This window comes from Diabrotica virgifera, chromosome 5, assembly GCF_917563875.1.
Source record: "Diabrotica virgifera virgifera chromosome 5, PGI_DIABVI_V3a".
Classification (NCBI taxonomy): domain Eukaryota; kingdom Metazoa; phylum Arthropoda; class Insecta; order Coleoptera; family Chrysomelidae; genus Diabrotica; species Diabrotica virgifera.
Genome location: NC_065447.1, coordinates 163,608,472 through 163,630,436, shown reverse-complemented (window position 1 = coordinate 163,630,436; position 21,965 = coordinate 163,608,472). Strand labels below are relative to the sequence as shown.

General features: G+C 34.9%; 1 protein-coding gene across 1 annotated transcript in view; it reads right to left on the bottom strand.

The window, feature by feature from the left end:
• LOC114334973 (A-kinase anchor protein 17A) overlaps window positions 1–21,965 on the bottom strand; it is a 74,901-nt gene that overhangs the window by 16,604 nt on the left and 36,332 nt on the right. The window contains exons 3-4 of the mRNA XM_050651642.1: window positions 16,712–16,919; window positions 3,785–4,019 (exon numbers count right to left, since the gene is read on the bottom strand). Coding sequence (XP_050507599.1) covers window positions 3,785–4,019; window positions 16,712–16,919 — 443 coding nt within the window. The remainder of the gene's footprint in view (window positions 1–3,784; window positions 4,020–16,711; window positions 16,920–21,965) is intronic.

The following is a 21,965-nucleotide window of genomic DNA, read 5'->3' as shown; positions in this document are numbered from 1 at the left end:
CTAGTCATATTTGGGAAAAATGAAGAAGCACTCAATCGAAATTTACAAGTATGGAACGCTGCACTAATTAAACGAAATCTGAGAATTAATAATGAGAAGACGAAAGTAATGGTATGTGGAAAAAGTAGAAAACAAACGAAGATAACAATTAACGGAAATACACTTGAACAAGTCGATACTTACAAATACTTGGGAGTACAAATAGAGAGCAGAGGAACTGAAGAAACTGAAATAAGTTCCAGAATAGAAAGTGCTGCTCGGATGTACCACGCAATCAAAAGTAAGTTTCTGTCAAAAAAAGAAGTATCCCAAAAAGCCAAAGTGTCCATATACAAGACGGTGTTTGTGCCGATTTTAACTTTTGGTAGTGAAAGTTGGACGCTTACTGATAAGTTAAAATCGAAAATACAGAGCATAGAAATGAAATTTCTTAGAAGAATAATGGGTATAACCAGGTTAGACAGGATTAGAAATGAGGCAGTCAGAGAACATCTTAAGGTCCAACCAATTATTAAAAAAATTGAAGAGGCCCAATTGAGATGGTATGGACACATGGTTAGAATGAACCAAGAAAGACCAGTTAAAAAAGTATGGGAAGCCAGAAGACAAACCAAGAGACCAAGGGGCAGGCCAATGAAGACATGGGATGATAATGTAACCTCAATCCTAGAAACACGAGGAATCAGCAAAGAACAAGCAAGAAACCAAGCAAAGAATAAGAAGCAATGGATAAAAATTGTGCATGCAACTAACTAAAGACATTACACCCGACACCTTAGGGTAAATGGGTTTAGGATTATATATATATCATGAAGAACCATATACATAAAAATAGAGTTAGAAGGAGAAGAATGTCACATGATACAGATATATGCACCGGTGAAAGGAACAGAGCATGAATAGTACATTGTTTACCGGGTAGGAAAAGCTTAACATTCCTGGACGACTGTGAAGATTGCTAAGTCGAGGCGCAAGCCGAGACTTAGCAACACAGAGTCCAGGAATGTGGCTTTTCCTACGAGGTAAACATACTATTTTTCCGCAAATCGTTTAAAATTCGACAGATATTGATTGATTTAAAAAAAACGCGATAATTTTATTCCCAAATAAATGGTGCTTTGAAATTCCTAATAAAATTACTTGGGTTACTATGGAAACGTATTGAGGTTGAATTTTGTGTTTTCTATCATTTATGTAGAACACTAACAACTGTACGGAAATATCATTTCCTTACAGTAAGGAAGTCCTGACTTTTTCTTCAAGAAATTTTGACAGGAATGTCAAAATTTCCTGGCGATTTGCGGAAAAAGATATTACTATTCTATGATGAGATACAGAAATTTATTGATGAGATAAAAGAGGAAAGCAAAAACATCATTTTACTAGGAGACTGGAATGCAAGAATAGGAAATTATAAAACTATGGCATTGGGCTGCTTGGGAAGGTAAGGAGAAGAGACGATAAATATGAATGGTAGAAGAATGATGAAGTTTCTGCCAAATAAATGACCTGTTGATAGGTAATTCTTTCTGGTATCAATCGAGAAACGAAAAATATACATACGTAGCAGAAGAAAGAAATGCAAAAAGAACTAGTAAAAGACGCGAAGAAGAAGAGCTGGAAGGAATTCGGTAAATAACTGAACAAAGGTTTTGGGAATAACAATAAACAGTTTCGGAATAAAATAAGAAACATGAAAGGAACAAGAAGGAAATAAATAAAAGGAATTAGAAATGAGCGAAGTGAATTGAAAACAAACATACAAGACATACGAACCATATGGAATAAGCACTATAAAGAAAAATTCGAGACAAGGAACCAACAAAATGAGGAGAAAGGACAGCAAGAAAGAGAAGAGGATAGGGACAATCGAATAGACGAAATTAATATCAAAGATATTGAAGAAGGATTGGCAAGAATAAAGATTATAAAAGCGGGAGGTGTCGATGACGTAGATCCGGAGATGATGAAGAAAAAGGCAAACTTTGGCTACTGGAAATAATGAGAGAAGCATGGAGAACAGAAACGATACCGAAAAACTGGGAAGAAAATTTATTATAATGAACTATTTTCAATGGGAAATAAGCCACAATTTTACCAAAAAAATGAATTTATTAACGTTTTGATCCCAAGTCGGGTGTCGTTGTCAAAATACAAAATAATAAAATTTGACAACGACACCCGCCTTGGGCGTCAAAACGTTAATGAATTCATTTTTTTGGTAAAATTGTGGCTTATTTCCCATTGAAAATAGTTTATTATAAAAATGCCACAAGGAAATAGCTTCAGAACAACAGAAAATTTATTGATACCAATACACAAGAAAGGAGATAAAGCGGAATGTGATAACTATAGGGCCACATGCTTATCATCAGTGGGATATAAAGTCTACACCAGGATAATAGAAAGGAAGGTCAGGAAAGAACTGGAAGGAAAACTAGAAGAAGAACAAGCGGCTTTTAGGAAGGAAAGAGGAACAACAGATAATATATACATACTGAGAAATATAATTGAAAGGAAAAACGAAATAGGAGACGACTTATATAATATTATTACGTTTATAGATATTAAAGCTGATTTTGATTCTATAAATAGAGAAATAATATGGTCAGTAATGGAAGACCTGCAAATCCCGCAAAAGATAATAAGCGTGGCAAAAAGTGCATATAGAAACGTACTCGCTAAAGTATAAATAAACGGAAACAGGTAGCCAATAATAAACCCAAGGAGAGGAATAAAACAACGGGACACTCTCAGCCCAGTTTTATTTATATTAGTAATGGATAGAGTAATGAAGAGCGCTAAAAGAAGGTCAAGGCAATTATAGTCAACAATAGGGTATAGAAATTTAGTACCAGTGAGAATGGAGGGATTACTATATGCAGATGATCTAGTAATAGTAGCAGACGATAAAGAGAAAATGCAAAAATTAGTCGATATCTGGGTGGAAGAAATAGAAAATTTGAAAATGGAGGTAAATGTAAAGAAAACGAAGACCATGATAGTAACCCAAAAGAAAAGGGAAGAAATAAACCAAACGATATTTAGGTGCAAAAACGAAATAATAGAAACAGTCTCGACGTTTGAACACCTGGGAGTAATAATATCAGAGGATGAAAAGTAAACCAAGAAATCTCATACAGGGCGAAAAAAGCAAGTAAGATCTACACTATGTCAACTATGCACTAAATAAAGCAATATTTGAAAAGGAAGAAATAAAACTGAAGATATACAATGCAATATATGTACCAACTTTAATATATGCAAGTGAGACATGGGTAAACAATACAAAAATAGACAGTAAAACAAACGCAGCGGTTGAAACAAATGAAGCAGTTGAGAAACAGCAGGAAAAACGAAATTGGACAGAATAAGAAATGAGCATATTAGATAAAGACTGAAACAGGAATCGATAACATCAAAGATCCAAAAAAGAAAATTAAAATGGTATGGACACATTAACAAAATGGACCAGGGAAGACTACCAAAGCAGGTGATGGAATCAAAAAGATATGGTAAAAGAAGGAAAGGGAGGCCAAGGAAAAGATGGATCGATCAGATTATAGAAATTGGACAGGAAAAAGGAAAAACCCATCAACAAATGAAAGAGTTAGCAAAGGACCGCAAGAAATGGAAGAGATGAATAGAGTATGAATAAAACCTCCGACGCCCCTGAGGGGCATAAGGAGTTTCGAGAAAGTAGAAGAAAAAATGTAATATTACTAGTTAGATCAGGCCTTTCGACACTTTTTAAATGATTTATACGAACAAAAAATCTACTTACGTGGATTTCCTACATCAATATCCAATGAAATGTCTGAACTTGACGAAGAAAATCGTCTCGTACTCTTTCCATCGGCTAAAATAGTCTTTAACATGACTCTTCCTTTAAGTGCATTGTGGAGTTTCTCTTTCTGATTTAATACTTCTAACTCACTGGTGTTTTTAAATTGTTTTAATTCATTGCGCGATGAATGAGAATGGCTATCATAAAGTTGGATATTGTGCGGATTTTTGTCCTGCAAAAAAATCCAATTTCAGAAAAAATTGTAAATAATTACACTGTAATGTACCACTGATGCCATGTTTTTGTACTACATGAGGTTTATCAAGCACTAAACAATAATCTGCACATTGCCACTGTTTTTTGTTATTATGCCAAAGCTTTTGATTGTGTAAATCACGACAGTTTGATAAAAAACTAAATTTCTACGGAATTCGAGGTATTTCTTTGAATTGGTTTCAATCTTACTTGGATAATAGGAAACAACTGGTTAGAGCAAATGATACAGACTCTAGTCTCAAAAATATTGTATGTGGGATACCACAAGGTTATTGGCTCCTCTACTTTTCCTTATCTTTATTAATGATATCACTAGTTTAAAAATCGATGGAAAAATTTTTCTTTTTGCCGATGATACCAATATCACTTGGAGCAACTCAAATATCGCAACTCTTCATGCTACCATAACTTCTGATCTACTCACAATAAAAACCTGGTCCGATTCTAATTTACTCTCTTTTAACGTAGATAACAGTAGCATTATCCTCTAAAGGACCCGTGTTGAGCTGCCCCCCCCCCCCACTTGCAAAAATGAAAAAACAAATAGCCCTGATTTATGAGCTATTTATGAGCTCTCATATTCCGCAAACTAAAAATTTTGAGCTCGTTCCACTGAGCAGGAATTTAATACCCTAGTGGGGGGGGGGGGCTGAGTCAGCCCCCCCACTACTTAAAAATAGGAATATTGAATCGGTTTTTGCGGCAGAATTACGAGCTATTTATGAGCTCTTGAAAATATATAGTTTCGATTTTTGAGCTCATCCCCTTCACCCCCAAACAACCCTTTAATTGATTTAACTTAAGAGAAAGATGCTGAGAAAACTTAAAATATATCGTATTGCGGATATAATTCCTATAGCTTATATACTCTAAGAATAAACTATTAAAGCAAGGGCATTTCGATTATTGAGCTACAACCCCTTCGCAAGAAAACCACCCTATCTTCCCGGCTTAAGAGAAAGTTGTAGGTACTTAAAATGCGTTAAACTAATTATTTGGCGACTACATATCATTTAATAATTTATAAGCTTCCAAATTACGCGCATTTAGATCAGTAAATTGCAATTTATTTTGTATAGTGCAGTCAATGAAGGTAAAAATCAACGATTACCTTCAATTTCGGTGAACCTTCATCGATTTTCACGAAAATTGGTCAGTGGTTAGAGGATACGTCAAGAAACAAAGGTGACATGGTACCACCTTGCGTCTTTACCCTGAGGGTGGATACCGCCCCTTCTCGGGGGTGAAAATTATTTTATAAAAAATAATTGCACAAATCAATAAAAGAACAAATTAAAAGCAAAATTTATTATATAAAGTTAATAACATAAGTCAATACTTTTTAAGTTATTAAAGATCAAAGATTTTAATTATTCGTGAAAAAAAATGCATGTTTTGAAGAGGTTTTTTTTAAATCACTGAAAAACTGTAAGTTTTTACAAAAAAGTTAATAGTAGTTTAATTCGTATAGCTTATATTCTAAGAATAAACTCTAAAATCACGCGCCTTTCGATTATTGAACTACAACCCCTTCGCAAGAAAACCATCCCATATTCCCGGCTTAAGAGAGGGTTGTACTTAAAATAATTTAAATTAATTATTTGTCGACTATATATTGCTTAATAATTTATGAGCTCGCAAAATATACGCATCTCAATTATTGAATTGCCATTTTGAAAATTGCCAAGAAAATGGCAATTTTTGTGAAAATCGATGAAGGTTCACCGAACTTGAAGGTAATCGTTGATTTTTACCTTCAGTGACTGCACTATACAAAATAAATTGCAATTTACTGATCTAAATGCGCGTAATTTGGAAGCTTATAAATTATTAAATGATATGTAGTCGCCAAATAATTAGTTTAACGCATTTTAAGTACAACTTTCTCTTAAGCCGGGAAGATAGGGTGGTTTTCTTGCGAAGGGGTTGTAGCTCAATAATCGAAATGCCCTTGATTTAATAGTTTATTCTTAGAGTATATAAACTATAGGAATTATATCCGCAATACGATATATTTTAAGTTTTCTCAGCATCTTTCTCTTAAGTTAAATCAATTAAAGGGTTGTTTGGTGGTGAAGGGGATGAGCTCAAAAATCAAAACTATATAATTTCAAGAGCTCATAAATGGCTCGTAATTCTGCCGCAAAAACCGATTCAATATTCATATTTTTAAGTAGTGGGGGGGGGGGGCTGACTCAGCCCCCCCCCCCCACTAGGGTATTCAATTCCTGCTCAGTGGAACGAGCTCAAAATTTTTAGTTTGCGGAATATGAGAGCTCATAAATAAGGGCTATTTGTTTTTTAATTTTTGCAAGTGGGGGGGGGGGCAGCTCAACACGGGTCTCTAAAGGAGCACTTCAACCGTTACTTCTTAATAACAGCCAGATCAGTATCGTTGATTCTGTAAAATTTCTTGGTATTTTTTTAGATAGCAACCTTAAATGGTCCCTTCATATCGATGTGTTAAGCAAGAAACTATCCTCAGCTTGCTATGCAATAAGATCTGTTTCGAAGGAAATCAATTTAGCCTCTTCCAAAATAACATATATTTTTCTTTGTTCGAGTCGCATCTTCGATATGGACTTTCTTTTTGGTACAACTGCTTAATCCGATGTTATTTTTAAATTACAAAAAATAGCAATAAGATATCTGCTTGGCCTCAGAACATCACATTGCAGGAACTACTTCAAAGATCACAAGATTTTAACACTACCTTCTTTAATATATTTTAGAAACTGTTTGCTTAATTCGTAAACATCTACATGTCTTTCCAGCAAGACCTAGTCATGACTATTCCACCAGAAATTCTACCTTTGACATCTATTTACAGGTCCATGTCACCAGCCCCCCTTTTTCGATTTGAGGGTCAAAAAAAGCTCATTCGTTTGTATTGCGTTAGTACTGGGTTGTATCACCCTTCATTCGTTTGTACTGCCCCCACCCTTTTAAATTTGCCTGGAGGGGCTGGTGACATGCCATCCCCCCTTTTTCGATTTGAGGGTCAAAAAAAGCTCATTCGTTTGTATTGCGTTAGTACTGGATTGTATCACCCTTCATTCGTTTGTACTGCCCCCACCCTTTTAAATCTGCCTGGAGGGGCTGGTGACATGCCATCCCCCCCTTTTTCGATCTGGGGGTCCGGGATGGGTATGTTCGTTTGTACTGCGTTAGTATCGGATTGTATCGCCCTTATTTTGTTTGTACTGCCCCCACCCGTCTAGATTGGCCTGGGGGGCCAGTGACATGCTACCCCTCTACTATGCATTCTTTGCCATCTGAATGTCAAAAATAGGCTATTTCGTTTGTACTGGATTGTATCACCCTTCATTCGTTTGTATTGCCTCCACCCTTTTAAATCTTCCTGGAGGGGCTGGTGACATGGCATCCCCCCATTTTTCGATATGGGTGTCCGGGATGGGTATGTTCGTTTGTACTACGTTAGTATCGGATTGTATCGCCCTTATTTTGTTTGTACCACCCCCACCCGTCTAGATTGGCCTGGGGGCCAGTGACATGCTACCCCTCTACTATGCATTCTTTGCCATCTGAATGTCAAAAATTGGCTATTTCGTTTGTACTGCGTTAGTACTGGATTGTACCGCCCTTATTTTGTTTGTACTATCCCTACCCTTCTACATTTAAAACAGAGAAGGATTAGTGCTAGGAGTAAGGACACAAAATCAGCCAAACCTTGCACATAGTAACACCGCGGGTGTAAAATTTGGTAAATTCGTCAAAAATGAAACGAATTAAATTTTGAAACTGAAAAACAGGCTTGCAAGCCACTCTCCACTCTCCATGGGGAATGGAAATTTACCCCCTCAGATGGATCTCGGAGTAGTAGCGATTTGAAAAATGGTACATGTATTTGTTGGAGATATTTTGAACACCATTTTCAATCAGAAATCAGAGCAGCTACCTTGTCTTTTCCTAATAGGAAGAAATTTATCCATCCCCTCAATAAATTTTACAGTTTCAGACGCTATCGATATAGTGTAGGAAACAGAGGTTGAACCTTGCAAAATGGACACAAGTCCGGTTTTATTTTTTTTCTGGTAGATCAAGGGGTGCTTATTATAAGACTAACTTTTTCTGAAAAAATTTCGCCCCGGAAACCCCTTTTTAACCCCTTTAAAGGGGGTAATTTGTGGTTTTTGCGGAACGTAGCCCTTCCTGTACCTTTTACAAAAAATTTTTTTTATAGAAATATGAAGAGGACTATATTTTCTATGATTTATTTCCCGACAGCATATGTCTATCATCCTACGTTTAGCGGGGGTGGCGCCCCAAAGTTGACAAGTTTTTAAAAAAGATGTTTTTAAAAAATATATATTTTTCCCTAACTGTAACGGAAATTAGGAAAAAATTCTACGACAATTATTCACAACTAAGTGACTGATTTTTTGGTATAGGTTTCACTTAAGGGTAATTGGCCTATTTTTAATTACAGGGTGTTACATTTTAAAAAACCCCTTTTTATACCATCTGAACCGTTTATGCTAGAGTAAAAAGACTTTCAGTGATTACCCACGTACTGGTGCTATTTACAAATTTGTATAATTTACCCCCATTTTTTTCTCGGAACCACCCCAACAAAAAGAAGAATTAATAAATAAACTGATTTTCTTAAAATCCTTCACACACAATGCCCTTTATTAATATGCTTCATATATCATTTTGTGCACGTTATTATTGCCCATGCATGGACACCAAAAGTGATTTCCTAGTGCAACCTCTGTAGCCAAAAATAAATAAATAAAATGGGGGTTGAAACTTATTTTTTGTTTTTTGCTTTTTGATCCATACGGGCATATGCTTCATCAATAGTGCTTTTCAAAAATATATATGGTTATTGCAACATTCCTGCTTAAACCACCCCTATCCTTGAAAATATACTGCAGAAACTACCCCTATCCCTTGGCGAGCATGTTTTTACGATTTCCTCATTACTTATGCATTATTTTTAAACAAAACTTATACAAGGTTAAAGACCACTATTTACTCTAAAAATTAGGTTCTATTCATTTTTTTCGTATAAGCAACCGTTACGGCACAGTGGCGCCGTAAACTTCGTGATATGCTTGGCGGACTCCAGTTTTTGTTTTTTATTTCGTCACTTGTTTGTTTTATTGATAAAGTACTTATGTAAAATAAAACAACACAGTGTAAGCTACAAATTATGACCTATACACATTTTACATTCTTTGCCCCCCAAAGCCACAGTGGTGGCCCAAAATCAATTTTTGCATATTTTCGCCACATACACGCATTTTATTTCATTAATGCTACCTTAATAGCACAATATTCACCCTTAAGTGGTCGCTAAGCAGTGGCGAATCCAGGGAGGGGTGATGGGGCGATCACCCCCCCTCAAACCAAAAGTGATATTATATTTAAAGATTATAAAAATATTCACTTATTTTTATAGAAATATTTATGTTATTATTTTTATAATGATGGCGTCCTTTTTATGTTTTAGCGACAGTGGCGGATCCAGCATCGTTAAGGGGCGTGCCAATTGGCTAAATTTCTATAAAAATAAATGAATATTTTTATAATCTTTAAATATAATATCACTTTTGGTGTGAGAGGGGGGTGATCGCCCCCATCACCCCTCCCTGGATCCGCCACTGCTTAGCGACCACTTAAGGGTGAATATTGTGCTATTAAGGTAGCATTAATGAAATAAAATGCGTGTAGGTGGCGAAAATATGCACAAATTGATTTTGGGCCACCACTGTGGCTTTGGGCGGCAAAGAATATAAAATGTGTATATGTGTATATATATGTGTATATGTGTATAAATGTGTATATACATAAGTACTTTATCAATAAAACAAACAAGTGACAAAATAAAAAACAAAAACTGGAGCCCGCCAAAGCATATCACGAAGTTTACGGCGCCACTGTGCCGTAACGGTTGCTTATACGAAAAAAATGAATAGGATCTAATTTTTAGAGTTAATAGTAGTCTTTAACCTTGTATAAGTTTTGTTTAAAAATAATGCATTGGTAATGAGAAAATCGTAAAAACATGCTCGCCAAGGGATAGGGGTAGTTTCTGCAGTATATTTTCAAGGATAGGAGTGGTTTCCGCAGGAATGTTGCAATAACCATATATATTTTTGAATAGCAGAATTGGTGAAGCATATGTCCATATGGATCAAAAAGCAAAAAACAAAAAAAAAAAATTCAACCCCCATTTTATTTATTTATTTTTGGCTACAGGGGTTGCACTAGGAAATCGCTTTTGGTGTCCATGCATGGGTAATAATAACGTGCACAAAATAATATATGAAGCATATTAATAAAGGGCATTGTGTGTGAAGGATTCCAAGATAATCACTTTATTTATTAATTCTTTTTTTTGGGGTGGTTCCGGGGAAAAAATGGGGGTGTATTATATAAATTTATAAATACCACCAGTACATGGGTAATCGCTGAAAGTCTTTTTATTCTAGCATAAACGGTTAAGCTGGTATAAAAAGGGGTTTTTTAAAATGTAACACCCTGTAATTAAAAATAGGGCAACTACCCTTAAGTGAAACCTATACCAAAAAATCAGTCACTTATTTGTGAAAAATTGTCGCAGGACTTTTTCTTAATTTCCGTTACAGTTAGGGAAATATATTTTTTTTAAAAACATCTTTTTTAAAAACTTGTCAACTTTGAGGCGCCACCCCCGCTAAACGGTGGATGATAGACCTATGCTGTCGGGAAATAAATCATAGAAAATATAGTCCTCTTCATATTTCTATAAAAAATTTTTTTTGTAAAAGGTACAGGAAGGGCTAAGTTTCGCAAAAACCACAAATTACCCCCTTTAAAGGGGTGAAAAAGGGGGTTCCGGGGCGAAATTTTTTCAGAAAAAGTTAGTCTTATAATAAGCACCCCTTGATCTACCAGAAAAAAAATAAAACCCGACTTGTGTCCATTTTGCAAGGTTCAACCTCTGTTTCCTACACTAATATGAAAATCAAAGATCTTATGCGGCGCATTCCGAAATGCACTCTTCGTTGTACAATTTCAACCTCTCTGGATAACTGATTAACTGAAACATACATACGGCAGAATTCATTGGAATCGAAAATTATTAAAAGTATTTGGAACATTAAATGACAAATTCCCACAATCAATATATTTCTTACCATCTAATATCAGAGACCAGATAACAATAATTGCCGCTGCTATGTTATGGTAATTTGTTTTCTAGAAAGGTTTGTATTGTTCGTTTATGACTGCAATAAGATTCAGAATTTCCGTATTTCATTTGTAAAATAAATATAGTGTCAAAAACTTGCTTATACATTTGACGCACTGTCCGTCAACGTGTTAATTGACTCTACAGATTCAGTGCCAAAACGAGACATTTTTATAGAAAAATATTTGCAAGTATATTAAATGCCAAACTGACCTATTAAATAAACAATCATATTGCAATTTTCGATTTCTACTATGGAATTATCGCTGTATAGACCAGGGCGGATCTGTTTTGAGGTGGATGTGAGAGGTGGCATTCCGATTTTTGCAGATAAAATTAGGTGACAACTTCAGTAATTATAATTGACTCATGCTCCTTCTCAAATATGTTTGGAACATTATTAAAAAAATTTAAATACATAAAAATTTCGAAAAACATCGATTTTTTTCAACTTTTATTGCTTGTAACTTAAAAACGATTCATTTTGGAACAAAGTCATATGGAAATAAAATAAAGATAATTGAATTTTGTACGATATACGACACGACTGGTATAAAATATCTTAAATGATTATCCTTTCTGCAAAATAGCAATAAATACAAAATAAGAGGGCAAAATAAGCCTCTTTTTATTCAATGTTTTTCGACCACTTTGGTTGCACTTAGAACCTTCGTATTTTACTTAGAAAATTCTTACAACATACTCAATCCGTCCACCAAATTTCATTAAAATCGACATAATAGATTTTGCATAATAATTTTGCAATCTAAATTTTTTTAGAAAAAGTTCAAATTTTTTAAAAACTTTCCGAACAAAAAGTAGACCTGTTAGAAGTTTGCTAATTTTTTTTACATATCGAGAGGTACTTTACCAATCCAATACACTTTACAAAATTAAAATCGGATTATTTAAGCGGCCTCAGCACTGTTTTAAGGATATAAACAATTTTTTTGCTTATAAACAAATATAGTGAGGACGTTTGAGTTGGAATAAATTCATTTTCTCGAGAATGGGCAACTCTGGAGATAAATCCCTAAACAGGTCGATTTTTATATTTAAATTATAATTTTTGGGATATCTATCATACTACTAACGTCATCCATCTGGATGTGATGACGTAATCGATGATTTTTTTAAATGAAAATGTGGGTCATGTGCTAGCTTATTTGAAAGATTATTCAATTCTCTATTTATTACATAATTATTTATACAGGGTGCCCAAATTTTTTTTTAATTAATTGAGACAAACAGAAGAAATTGTTTAATTTAGTTAATTCGAGATACATTTTACTGTTGTCCTAAAACAAAAAAAAAAAAATGTTTATTTGATAAATAACAGAAAAATGAATTTATTCGTATTTATTAACTCAAACGTCCTCACTGTATTTGTTTATAAGCCAAAAAATTGTGTATAACTTTAAAACATTGCTGAGGCCGATTAAATAAACCAACTTAAGTTCTGTAAAGTGTATTAGATAGGTAGGGCGTATCTTTATATGTAAAAAAATGAGCAAACTTCGAAATAATGGTCTACTTCTTGTTCAGAAAGTTTATAAAAAATTTTAACTTTTTTAAAAAAAAATAGATTGCAAAATTATTATGCAAAATCTATTAAGTGTATTTTATAGTCATATATCATAAAAAATTCAATTATCTTTATTTTATTTCCCTACGACTTTGTTCCAAAATGAATCGTTTTAAAAACGATTGAAAAGTTGAAAAAAATCGAGGTTTTTCGAAATTTTTAAATATTTGAATGTTTTTATTAATGTTCCGGACATATTTGAGAAGGAGCTTAAGCCAATTATAATTACTGAAGTTGTCACCTAATTTTATCTGCAAAAATCGGTATGCCACCTCTCACATCCACTTCAAAACAGATCCGCCCTGGTCTATACAATGATAATTCCATAGTAAAAAAATCGAAAATTGCACTGTCATTGTTTATTTAATAGGTCAGTTTGGCATTTCATATATTTGCAAATATTTTTCTATAAAAATGTCTCGTTTTGGCACTGAATCTGTAGAGTCAATTAACACGTTGACGGACAGTGCGTCAAATGTATAAGCAAGTTTTTGACACTATATTTATTTTGCAAATGGAATACGGAAATTCTGAATCTCATTGCAGTCATAAATGAACAATACAAACCTTTCTAGAAAACAAATTACCATAACATAGCAACGGCAATTATTGTTATCTGGTCTCTCGCATTAGATGGTAGGAAAGACATTGATTGTGGGAATTTTTCATTTAATGTTTCAAATACTTTTAATAATTTTCGATTCCATTAAATTCTGCCGTATGTATGTTTCAGTTAATCAGTTATCCAGAGAGGTTGAAATTGTACAACGAAGAGTGCATTTCGGAATGCGCCGCATGAGATCTTTGATTTTCATATCGATAGCGTGTAAAACTGTAAAATTTATTGAGGGGATGGATAAAGTTCTTCCTAGTAGGAAAAGGCAAGGTCGCTCCTCCGATTTCTGATCGAAAATGGTGTTCAAAATATCTCCAACAAATACATGTACCATTTTTCAAATCGGTAGCGTAGAACTACTCCGAGATCCATCTGAGGGTGTAACTTTCCATTCCATGGAGAGTGGCTTGCAAGCCTGTTTTTCAGTTTCAAAATGTAATTCGTTACATTTTTGACGAATTTACCAAATTTTACACCCGCGGTGTTACTATAATAGTTTTGGCTAATTTTGTGTCCTTACTCCTAGCATTAATCCTCCCCTGTTTTAAATGTAGAAGGGTAGCATGTCATGTCACTGGCCCCCCAGGCCAATCTAGACGGGTGGGGGCGGTACAAACAAAATAAGGGCGATACAATCCGATACTAACGTAGTACAAACGAACATACCCATCCCGGACCCCCATATCGAAAAAGGGGGGATGGCATGTCACCAGCCCCTCCAGGCAGATTTAAAAGGGCGAAGGCAGTACAAAAGAATGAAGGGTGATACAATCCAGTACTAACGCAGTACAAACGAAATAGCCTATTTTCGACATTCAGAAGGCAAAAAGTGCAGAGTAGAGGGTAGCATGTCACTGGCCCCCCCAGGCCAATCTAGACGGGTGGGGGCAGTACAAACAAAATAAGGACGATACAATCCGATACTAACGCAGTACAAACGAACATACCCATCCCGGACCTTCAGATCGAAAAAGGGGGGGATGGCATGTCACCAGCCCCTCCAGGCAGATTTAAAAGGGTGGGGGCAGTACAAACGAATTAAGGGTGATACAATCCAGTACTAACGCAATACAGACGAATGAGCTTTTTTTGACCCTCAAATCGAAAAAGGGGGGATGGCATGTCACCAGCCCCTCCAGGCATATTTAAAAGGGTGGGGGCAGTACAAACGAATGAAGGGTGATACAATCCAGTACTAACGCAATACAAACGAATGAGCTTTTTTTTGACCCTCAAATTGAAAAAGGGGGGGCTGGTGACATGGACCTTCTATTTACCGATCCCGTCCACTGAGTTAGTAAAGAAATCTATATTATATTCTGCAAAAAAACTATACAACCATCTTCCTCTACAACTTAAATCTGCAACATCTTTCCGTAAGTTCCGTAAAACGACAAAAGCCTATCTATCTGAAAGATCATATTATTCAGTAGCGTAGTAGTATTCAGAGTTTCTTAACCAATAACTAAAAAATAACAGTATTCTTATGTTTAAGTAGAATTTTAATCTATATTCGAGTGTCATATGCAGCAGCTTAACTTAAATTATTAACGACGTTCTACACCTTCGTTGCGGGGTATGCCTCTCAGAGGAAAGGGGGAAACTTATATGCAAGCGAAACAGTATTTTCGAAACAGTATTTTCACTTTTATTTAATAATGGTACGGTAAACAATCCTCATTTTTTAGTATGTTATTTCTTACAAAAAAACCTTTAATTTAAGCACAAATAATTAAAAATCGTAAATTTGGGTCAAAAGTTATTAACTTTTTAAGAGCGAAACAGTATTTTCGAAACAGTATTTTCACTTTTATTTGATAATGGTACGGTAAACAATCCTCATTTTTTAATATGTTATTCCTTACAAAAAAAACCTTTAATTTAAGCACAAATAATTAAAAATCGTAAATTTGGGTCAAAAGTTATTAACTTTTTAAGAATTCCCATAAGAGCCCATGTTAAAACTTAACTTTGAACCTTAATAGTAATTAAACGGCACGGTAAAACAATTTTTAAAAAATCACGTCTTAGTTTTTTGAAGTAAACTATAACATACTAAAATTTCATGCAAATCCTTAATTCTTTGCCGAAGGTGTAGAACGTCGTTAAATTTATTAACGTAGATTATGCAATTTTGTTGCTGTACAAAAAACAATAATAAACACAATTTACTAAAATTATATAAATCGTCAATATAAATAATAAATAATGAAATAATACAAAAAACAATAACAAATTTTAATTGTTTTTTCTGGAATTATTGGAAATTCTATAAAACAGCCATAAGACCGGCTATGATGTACGGAACTGAATTTTGGGCAGTGAAAAAGAAAGAGGAACAACGAATGCATGTGGCGGAAATGAGAATGCTTAGATGGATGAGTGGAGTGACAAAGAAGGATAAAATTAGAAATGAGTATATTAGCGGAAGTCTAGGTGTGGCACCAATTGATGCCAAAATGAGAGAGCATAGGTTAAGATGGTTTGGTCATGTTCAACGTCGAGACGTTAATCACCCAATACGAAGAATAGCTGAAGTGCAGATTCCTGGAAGGAGTAGAAGAGGAAGACCAAAGAAGGCCTGGGTGGAGACGATAAGGCAGGACATGTTGGTAAAGGGGATTAACATTGATATGACCCAAGATAGAATTGTGTGGAGAAATGCAATTAGGGAAGCCGACCCCGCATAGGGATAAGGCAAAGAGAATGATGATGTGTTTGTTATTGTTTTTATTTATGACTCTTTGTAAGCTTTGTCTATAAAATTGTAAAATTCTCCATGACAGTAAAGCATATTTCTGTTCTATTCTATAAAAAAATATTATAAAAACAAATATTTTTTAAATCAAAATGTCAATTTTAAAAACAAAAAGGATTTCCGATGCCCGGAATCGAATCCGAGCCTCCTGGGTGAAAGCAGGTATCCTAGCCACTAGACCATATTGGATGTGAGGTATAGAGTTAAATATTTGACATATGTGTTTAGTGCAACAATATTTAAAAAATTATACTTTTATAAAAAAAGTAGTTTTTATAATACCACGGTTTTGTTATAACATATAGGACACAATATAAAATTATTAACTATATTGTTGTTCTAATTCCTATGCCAAGAAAGAATTTTGTAATCGATTTTAAACTCATGTATCTGTAAATATAGTAAATAATCTGTAATTCTGTTGTGATTAAAAACCGGAGTAATATTAAAAAAAGTGGATAATGTGAAATTTCGTGAATGTAAATTACCTGTATCCTCCTAAATAACTCTTCCACCAATCTTATGGCCTCCAGTTTCCGTTGTACCCCCAATAACTTCTTTTCTTCTCTGGCAATTTTTTCATTGATCTCATCACTACCGGATATTTCCAATTTTTCTAGAATTTTCGCTTTTCTTTTCTCTTCTCGCAGTTTCCTCCTTATTTTCTTTTGTTCCTTCAGATCTAATTCTTTTTGCCTGAAAAATACGACTAATACCTCACGACGTATTATAATGAAACTTGTCATTTTAAGTTTCAAATTTTCACAATAAAACTAGAAGTTGCAATACAATGCAAATCATTTGGCAATTATTTATTATAGTTTTATTAGTACAATGATAACGTATGTCCTAAAAGTTTTGGCACAAAATTCATTGGCTTTAATTTTAACAAAAATAAAATAATACTAAGTTGCCTTTGGAAACAAATGTTTGTTTACTTTGTCTACTGTCAGTTCAGATTTAAGCGAAGTAAAAAGCGAAACCAAACAAAAATATCGGAGAGGACCACAAAAAATCAAGTGGTGGATGCTAAAAGATGAGAAAGAAGGTCTATTCAGGGAAAGAATAGTAGAAAAAATATGTTGGAACATGAAAGGAAGCCCTAACACAATTTGGAGAAAAATGGCCAATATTATTAGAGAGACGGCTATTGAAATACTTGGGAAAACGTCAGGACAGCAGTTTGAGGATAAAGAGACTTGGTGGTGGTCAAATGAAGTACAAGGAAAAATAAAAGAGAAGATAAAATTATATAAAAAGTGGCAAGAAACCAGATTGGACATAGATCTTCAAAACTATATGGTCGCCAAAAAGGAAGCGAAAGTAGCAGTAGCAAAAGCTAAAGCAGAAGCGTATTCAAACCTATACGATCAACTTGATACCAGGGAAGGCGAAGCAAAGATATATAAAATAGCCAAACAGAGAGCAAAGAAAGCAAGAGATTTTAATCAGATTAGATGTATCCGAGATGAAAATAATAAAATACCAATTCACGAAAAGGATGTCAAAAAGAAGATGGAGAAAGTATTTTGACAGTTTATTAAATGAAGAATTTGACAGACAGCCTGTGGAGTTAACGGAGACAGTAACAGCAATGTTTACCAGAATAACAAACGAGGAAGTGGCTCAAGCGCTTAAAAAAATAAAGAAAGGAAAAGCAGTCGGACCAGATGATATTCCCGGGGAAGTATGGAGAGCATTGGGAGAGACAGGAATAAGTTGGCTAGCAGGTCTATTTAATAGAATTATGGAAGTTGGAAAAATGCCAGACGAATGGAAAAGCAGTATATTAGTACCTGTCTACAAAAACAAGGGAGACATACAACAATGTACAAACTACAGGGCTATATAACTACTTAGCTATAAAACAAGGGAGACATACAACAATGTACAAACTACAGGGCTATAAAACTCACCTACTTTAGGACAGGTACTTAGCCACACCATGAAAATATGGGAGAGAGTAATTGATAGACGGATACGTGAAGAAACCGAAATATCCGATAATCAATTTGGCTTTATGCCGGGCAGATCAACAACAGATACAATTTTCATTGTAGCAACTGATGGAAAAATAGAGGAATAAAGAGACCAACGCTCATATGGTATTCATTGATCTTGAGAAAGCATATGATAGAGTTCCTCGAGAGATTCTGTGGTGGGCACTCAATAAGAAAGGAGTCCCTGGCGAATATGTAAAGATTGTGAGATATATGTATGAGGGAGTAATGACTAGTGTTAGGACAGGTGTGGGAGAGACTGATAAATTTCAGGTGAAAGTAGGACTGCATGAAGGCTCGGTGCTTAGTCCTTATTTATTCTCATTAGTTTTGGACCAGATAACAGCGAAACTACAGGGTAGCATTCCATGGTGCCTAATGTATGCTGATGATGTAGTGTTAATAGGAAATAGTGAAAGAGACTTAGAACAAAAACTGGAACAGTGGAGACAAGCTCTGGAGGAAAAAGGTTTAAAACTTAGTAGGACAAAAACAGAGTATTTGGAATGTTCATTTAAAGATGGAGTTACTACAAATAAAATGGTATCTTTGGATGGTAAAATGATTGTGAAAAGCAATAGTTTTAAGTACCTAGGATCGGTATTACAGAGTAATGGAGAAATAGATGGAGATGCATGCAGTAGAATTAGGGCTGGATGGATGAAGTGGAAAGAAGCGAGTGGTGTGTTGTGTGACAGAAAATTCCAATGAAGCTGAAGGGAAAATTCTATAAAACAGCCATAAGACCGGCTATGATGTACGGAACTGAATGTTGGGCAGTGAAAAAAAAAAGGAACAACGAATGCATGTGGCGGAAATGAGAATGCTTAGATAGATGAGTGGAGTGACAAAGAAGGATAAAATTAGAAATGAGTATATTAGGGGAAGTCTAGGTGTGGCACCAATTGATGCCAAAATGAGAGAACATAGGTTAAGATGGTTTGGTCATGTTCAACGTCGAGACGTTAATCACCCAATACGAAGAATAGCTGAAGTGCAGATTCCTGGAAGGAGTAGGAGAGGAAGACCAAAGAAGACCTGGGGGGAGACGATAAGGCAGGATATGTTGGTAAAGGGGATTAACATTGATATGACCCAAGATAGAATTGTGTGGAGAAATGCAATTAGGGAAGCCGACCCCGCATAGGGATAAGGCAAAGAGAATGATGACTGTCAGTTTTCGCTTTAAGATGTCATATAAATTAGAAATAAGAAAAAGTATCTACAATTTGGTTAGGTAAGTACCCAAAGCTGAAATCTGTCGAATATTTCATAATGAAAACATTTCATGCAGAACAATAACGGAGAACATAGAACAATAACGGAGTGCGAGCAGGGTATACCATGTCTGAATCTACCAAAAAGTGGAAGACCACGTGTGTTTTCTGCACAGAGGTCAGAAAGATTGGTGAGAAGAGCAAAAACTCGGTTGGAATATCAACTAGAGTTCTATTAACTATCAAAATGAGGAGAAATGGTCTTAAATATTGAAAGAGAAGTAAGTGCTCCAAATACTCTCAAGCGCAACTCCTTCGTATACCAAGATGCTGTCGTCAACTGAGGGAAGTCCACTTTGGCAATGAAAAAATCATTAGTTTAGATGACGAAAAGTATTTCAACTAAAAAGGGATAGTTCCCTGGGTTAGTTGTATACCATGTAGTTACAAAACTCTAACACCGAAGTAAAACAACTTCTGTGTAATAGGTATATTATAATAATTGTAAAAAATCCCAATGGATTGTCTGAAATGTGTTCAGAACGAACGTTTTCGGACCTATCAGTCCATCATCTTCTTCTTCAGGTGCCATCTCCGCTACGGAGGTTGGCAATCATCATAGCTATTTTAATTTTTGAGGCAGTAGCTCTAAATAGTTGTTTTGAGCTACATGCAAACCATTCTCTCAGGTTTTTCAGCCATGAAATTCGTCTTCTTCCGATGCTTCTTCTGCCATCTATCTTTCCTTGCATTATGAGTCGTAGGATGTAGTAGCTTTCTTTCTTTAATTGTAAGTTCAACTTCCTTCTCTTTACGTATTCTTCTCAGTATTTCATTGTTCGTAACTCTATCTACCCAGGAAACCCTCATAATTCTTCTATAGGTTCACATTTCAAAGGCGTTAAGTCGTCTCATTGTCTCTACATTTAACGTCCATGATTCCACTCCATAATATAGTACACTGTAGACGTAACATTTTGTTAGGCGTACTTTAAGAGCTAATATTAAATCTTTGCTACATAGGACCTTTTTCATTTTTATAAAATTAGAACGTGCTTTTTCGACTCTGACTTTTATTTCTGCAGTGTAGTCATTATTTTCTGTTATAAGTGTTCCTAGGTAAGTGTACTTTTTTACTCTTTCGATCTGCTGGCCCTCTACTATCAAGATTTCGTTAGTATTATGGTTGTTTTTACTAATTTTCATAAACTTCGTCTTTTTGATATTGAGAGAGAGTCCGTACTCCCTACTACACCTTACTATTTTACTCATGAGTCTTTGCAGGTCTTGTAAACTATCGGCTATTATTACTGTATCATCTGCATATCTGATGTTGTTAACTAAGACTCCATTTACTCTTATGCCGACTGTTTCATCTTCCAGAGTTTCTCGTATTACCTCTTCAGAATACGCGTTAAATAATAGAGGTGATAGTATGCAGCCTTGCTTGACTCCTCTCTTTATTTCCATTTCTTCAGATGTTTCCTTTTCAATTCTTACTATTGCTCGCTGATTGTAATAGAGGTGTGTTATTAGTCTTAAATCTCTTTCATCTAGGTTTTTATTTTTTAGGATTTCCATGAGTCCATCATCAGTGAACCTAAAATAGAATAAGTAATCCCACTATTAAAATTGAAAAGATAGTTGAAATTTTGAATGTTACAAAATTGTGGTTATGATTACTTACTCATATACTTGTTAACTAGCCCCAGAACCAAACAATGGTTGTAATTAAAATTCAATCTGCATTATAGTGTGTTGAAATTAAGAAGGCTTAACGCCGATGAAGATACCTCTGGGAACATGGTGAAACCCTAAACGAAAACTTTAACAACCATCTTAGGCCACGAATGTCTGCCAAGTGACAAAAGTTCATAATTTAATTTAATTTCAACACACTATAATGTAGATTGAATTTTAATTACAACCATTGTTTGGTTCTGGAGCTAGTTAACAAGTATATGAGTAAGTAATCATAACCACAATTTTTTAACATTCAAAATTTCAACCATCTTTTCAATTTTAATAGTGGGATTACTTATTCTATTTTAGGTTCACTGATGATGGACTGATATGTCCGAAAACGTTCGTTCTGAACACATTTTAGACAATCCATTGGGATTTTTTAGAATTTTTATAATATACCTATTACATAGAGGTTGTTTTACTTCGGTGTTAGTTTTTTAAAAGTATTTCACTTTGAGTAATTCTGAAATGAAGGGAAACAATCAAACAAGCATAACATAGAGGAGTGTCCTGACAATGTTAGATACAAACATAAAGCTAAGTTTGCAGATAAAATGCTTGTCTAGTCCCAACCTTTTGTGGGAAGAGTGGGGTGAGTGAGGGGTGAAGCTTTGAATAGCCAGTGCTATATTTATAACTGCCTTTCCAAATTGCTTCAGTTTGTCCACGAACATCATGCTAATGACGATATTATGTTTTGGCCAGACCTAGCCCTTTGCGGTCGAGCGTGATGACGAGTAAAGTGTCGTACAAGTCGTTGGCATGTATTACATGCCTAC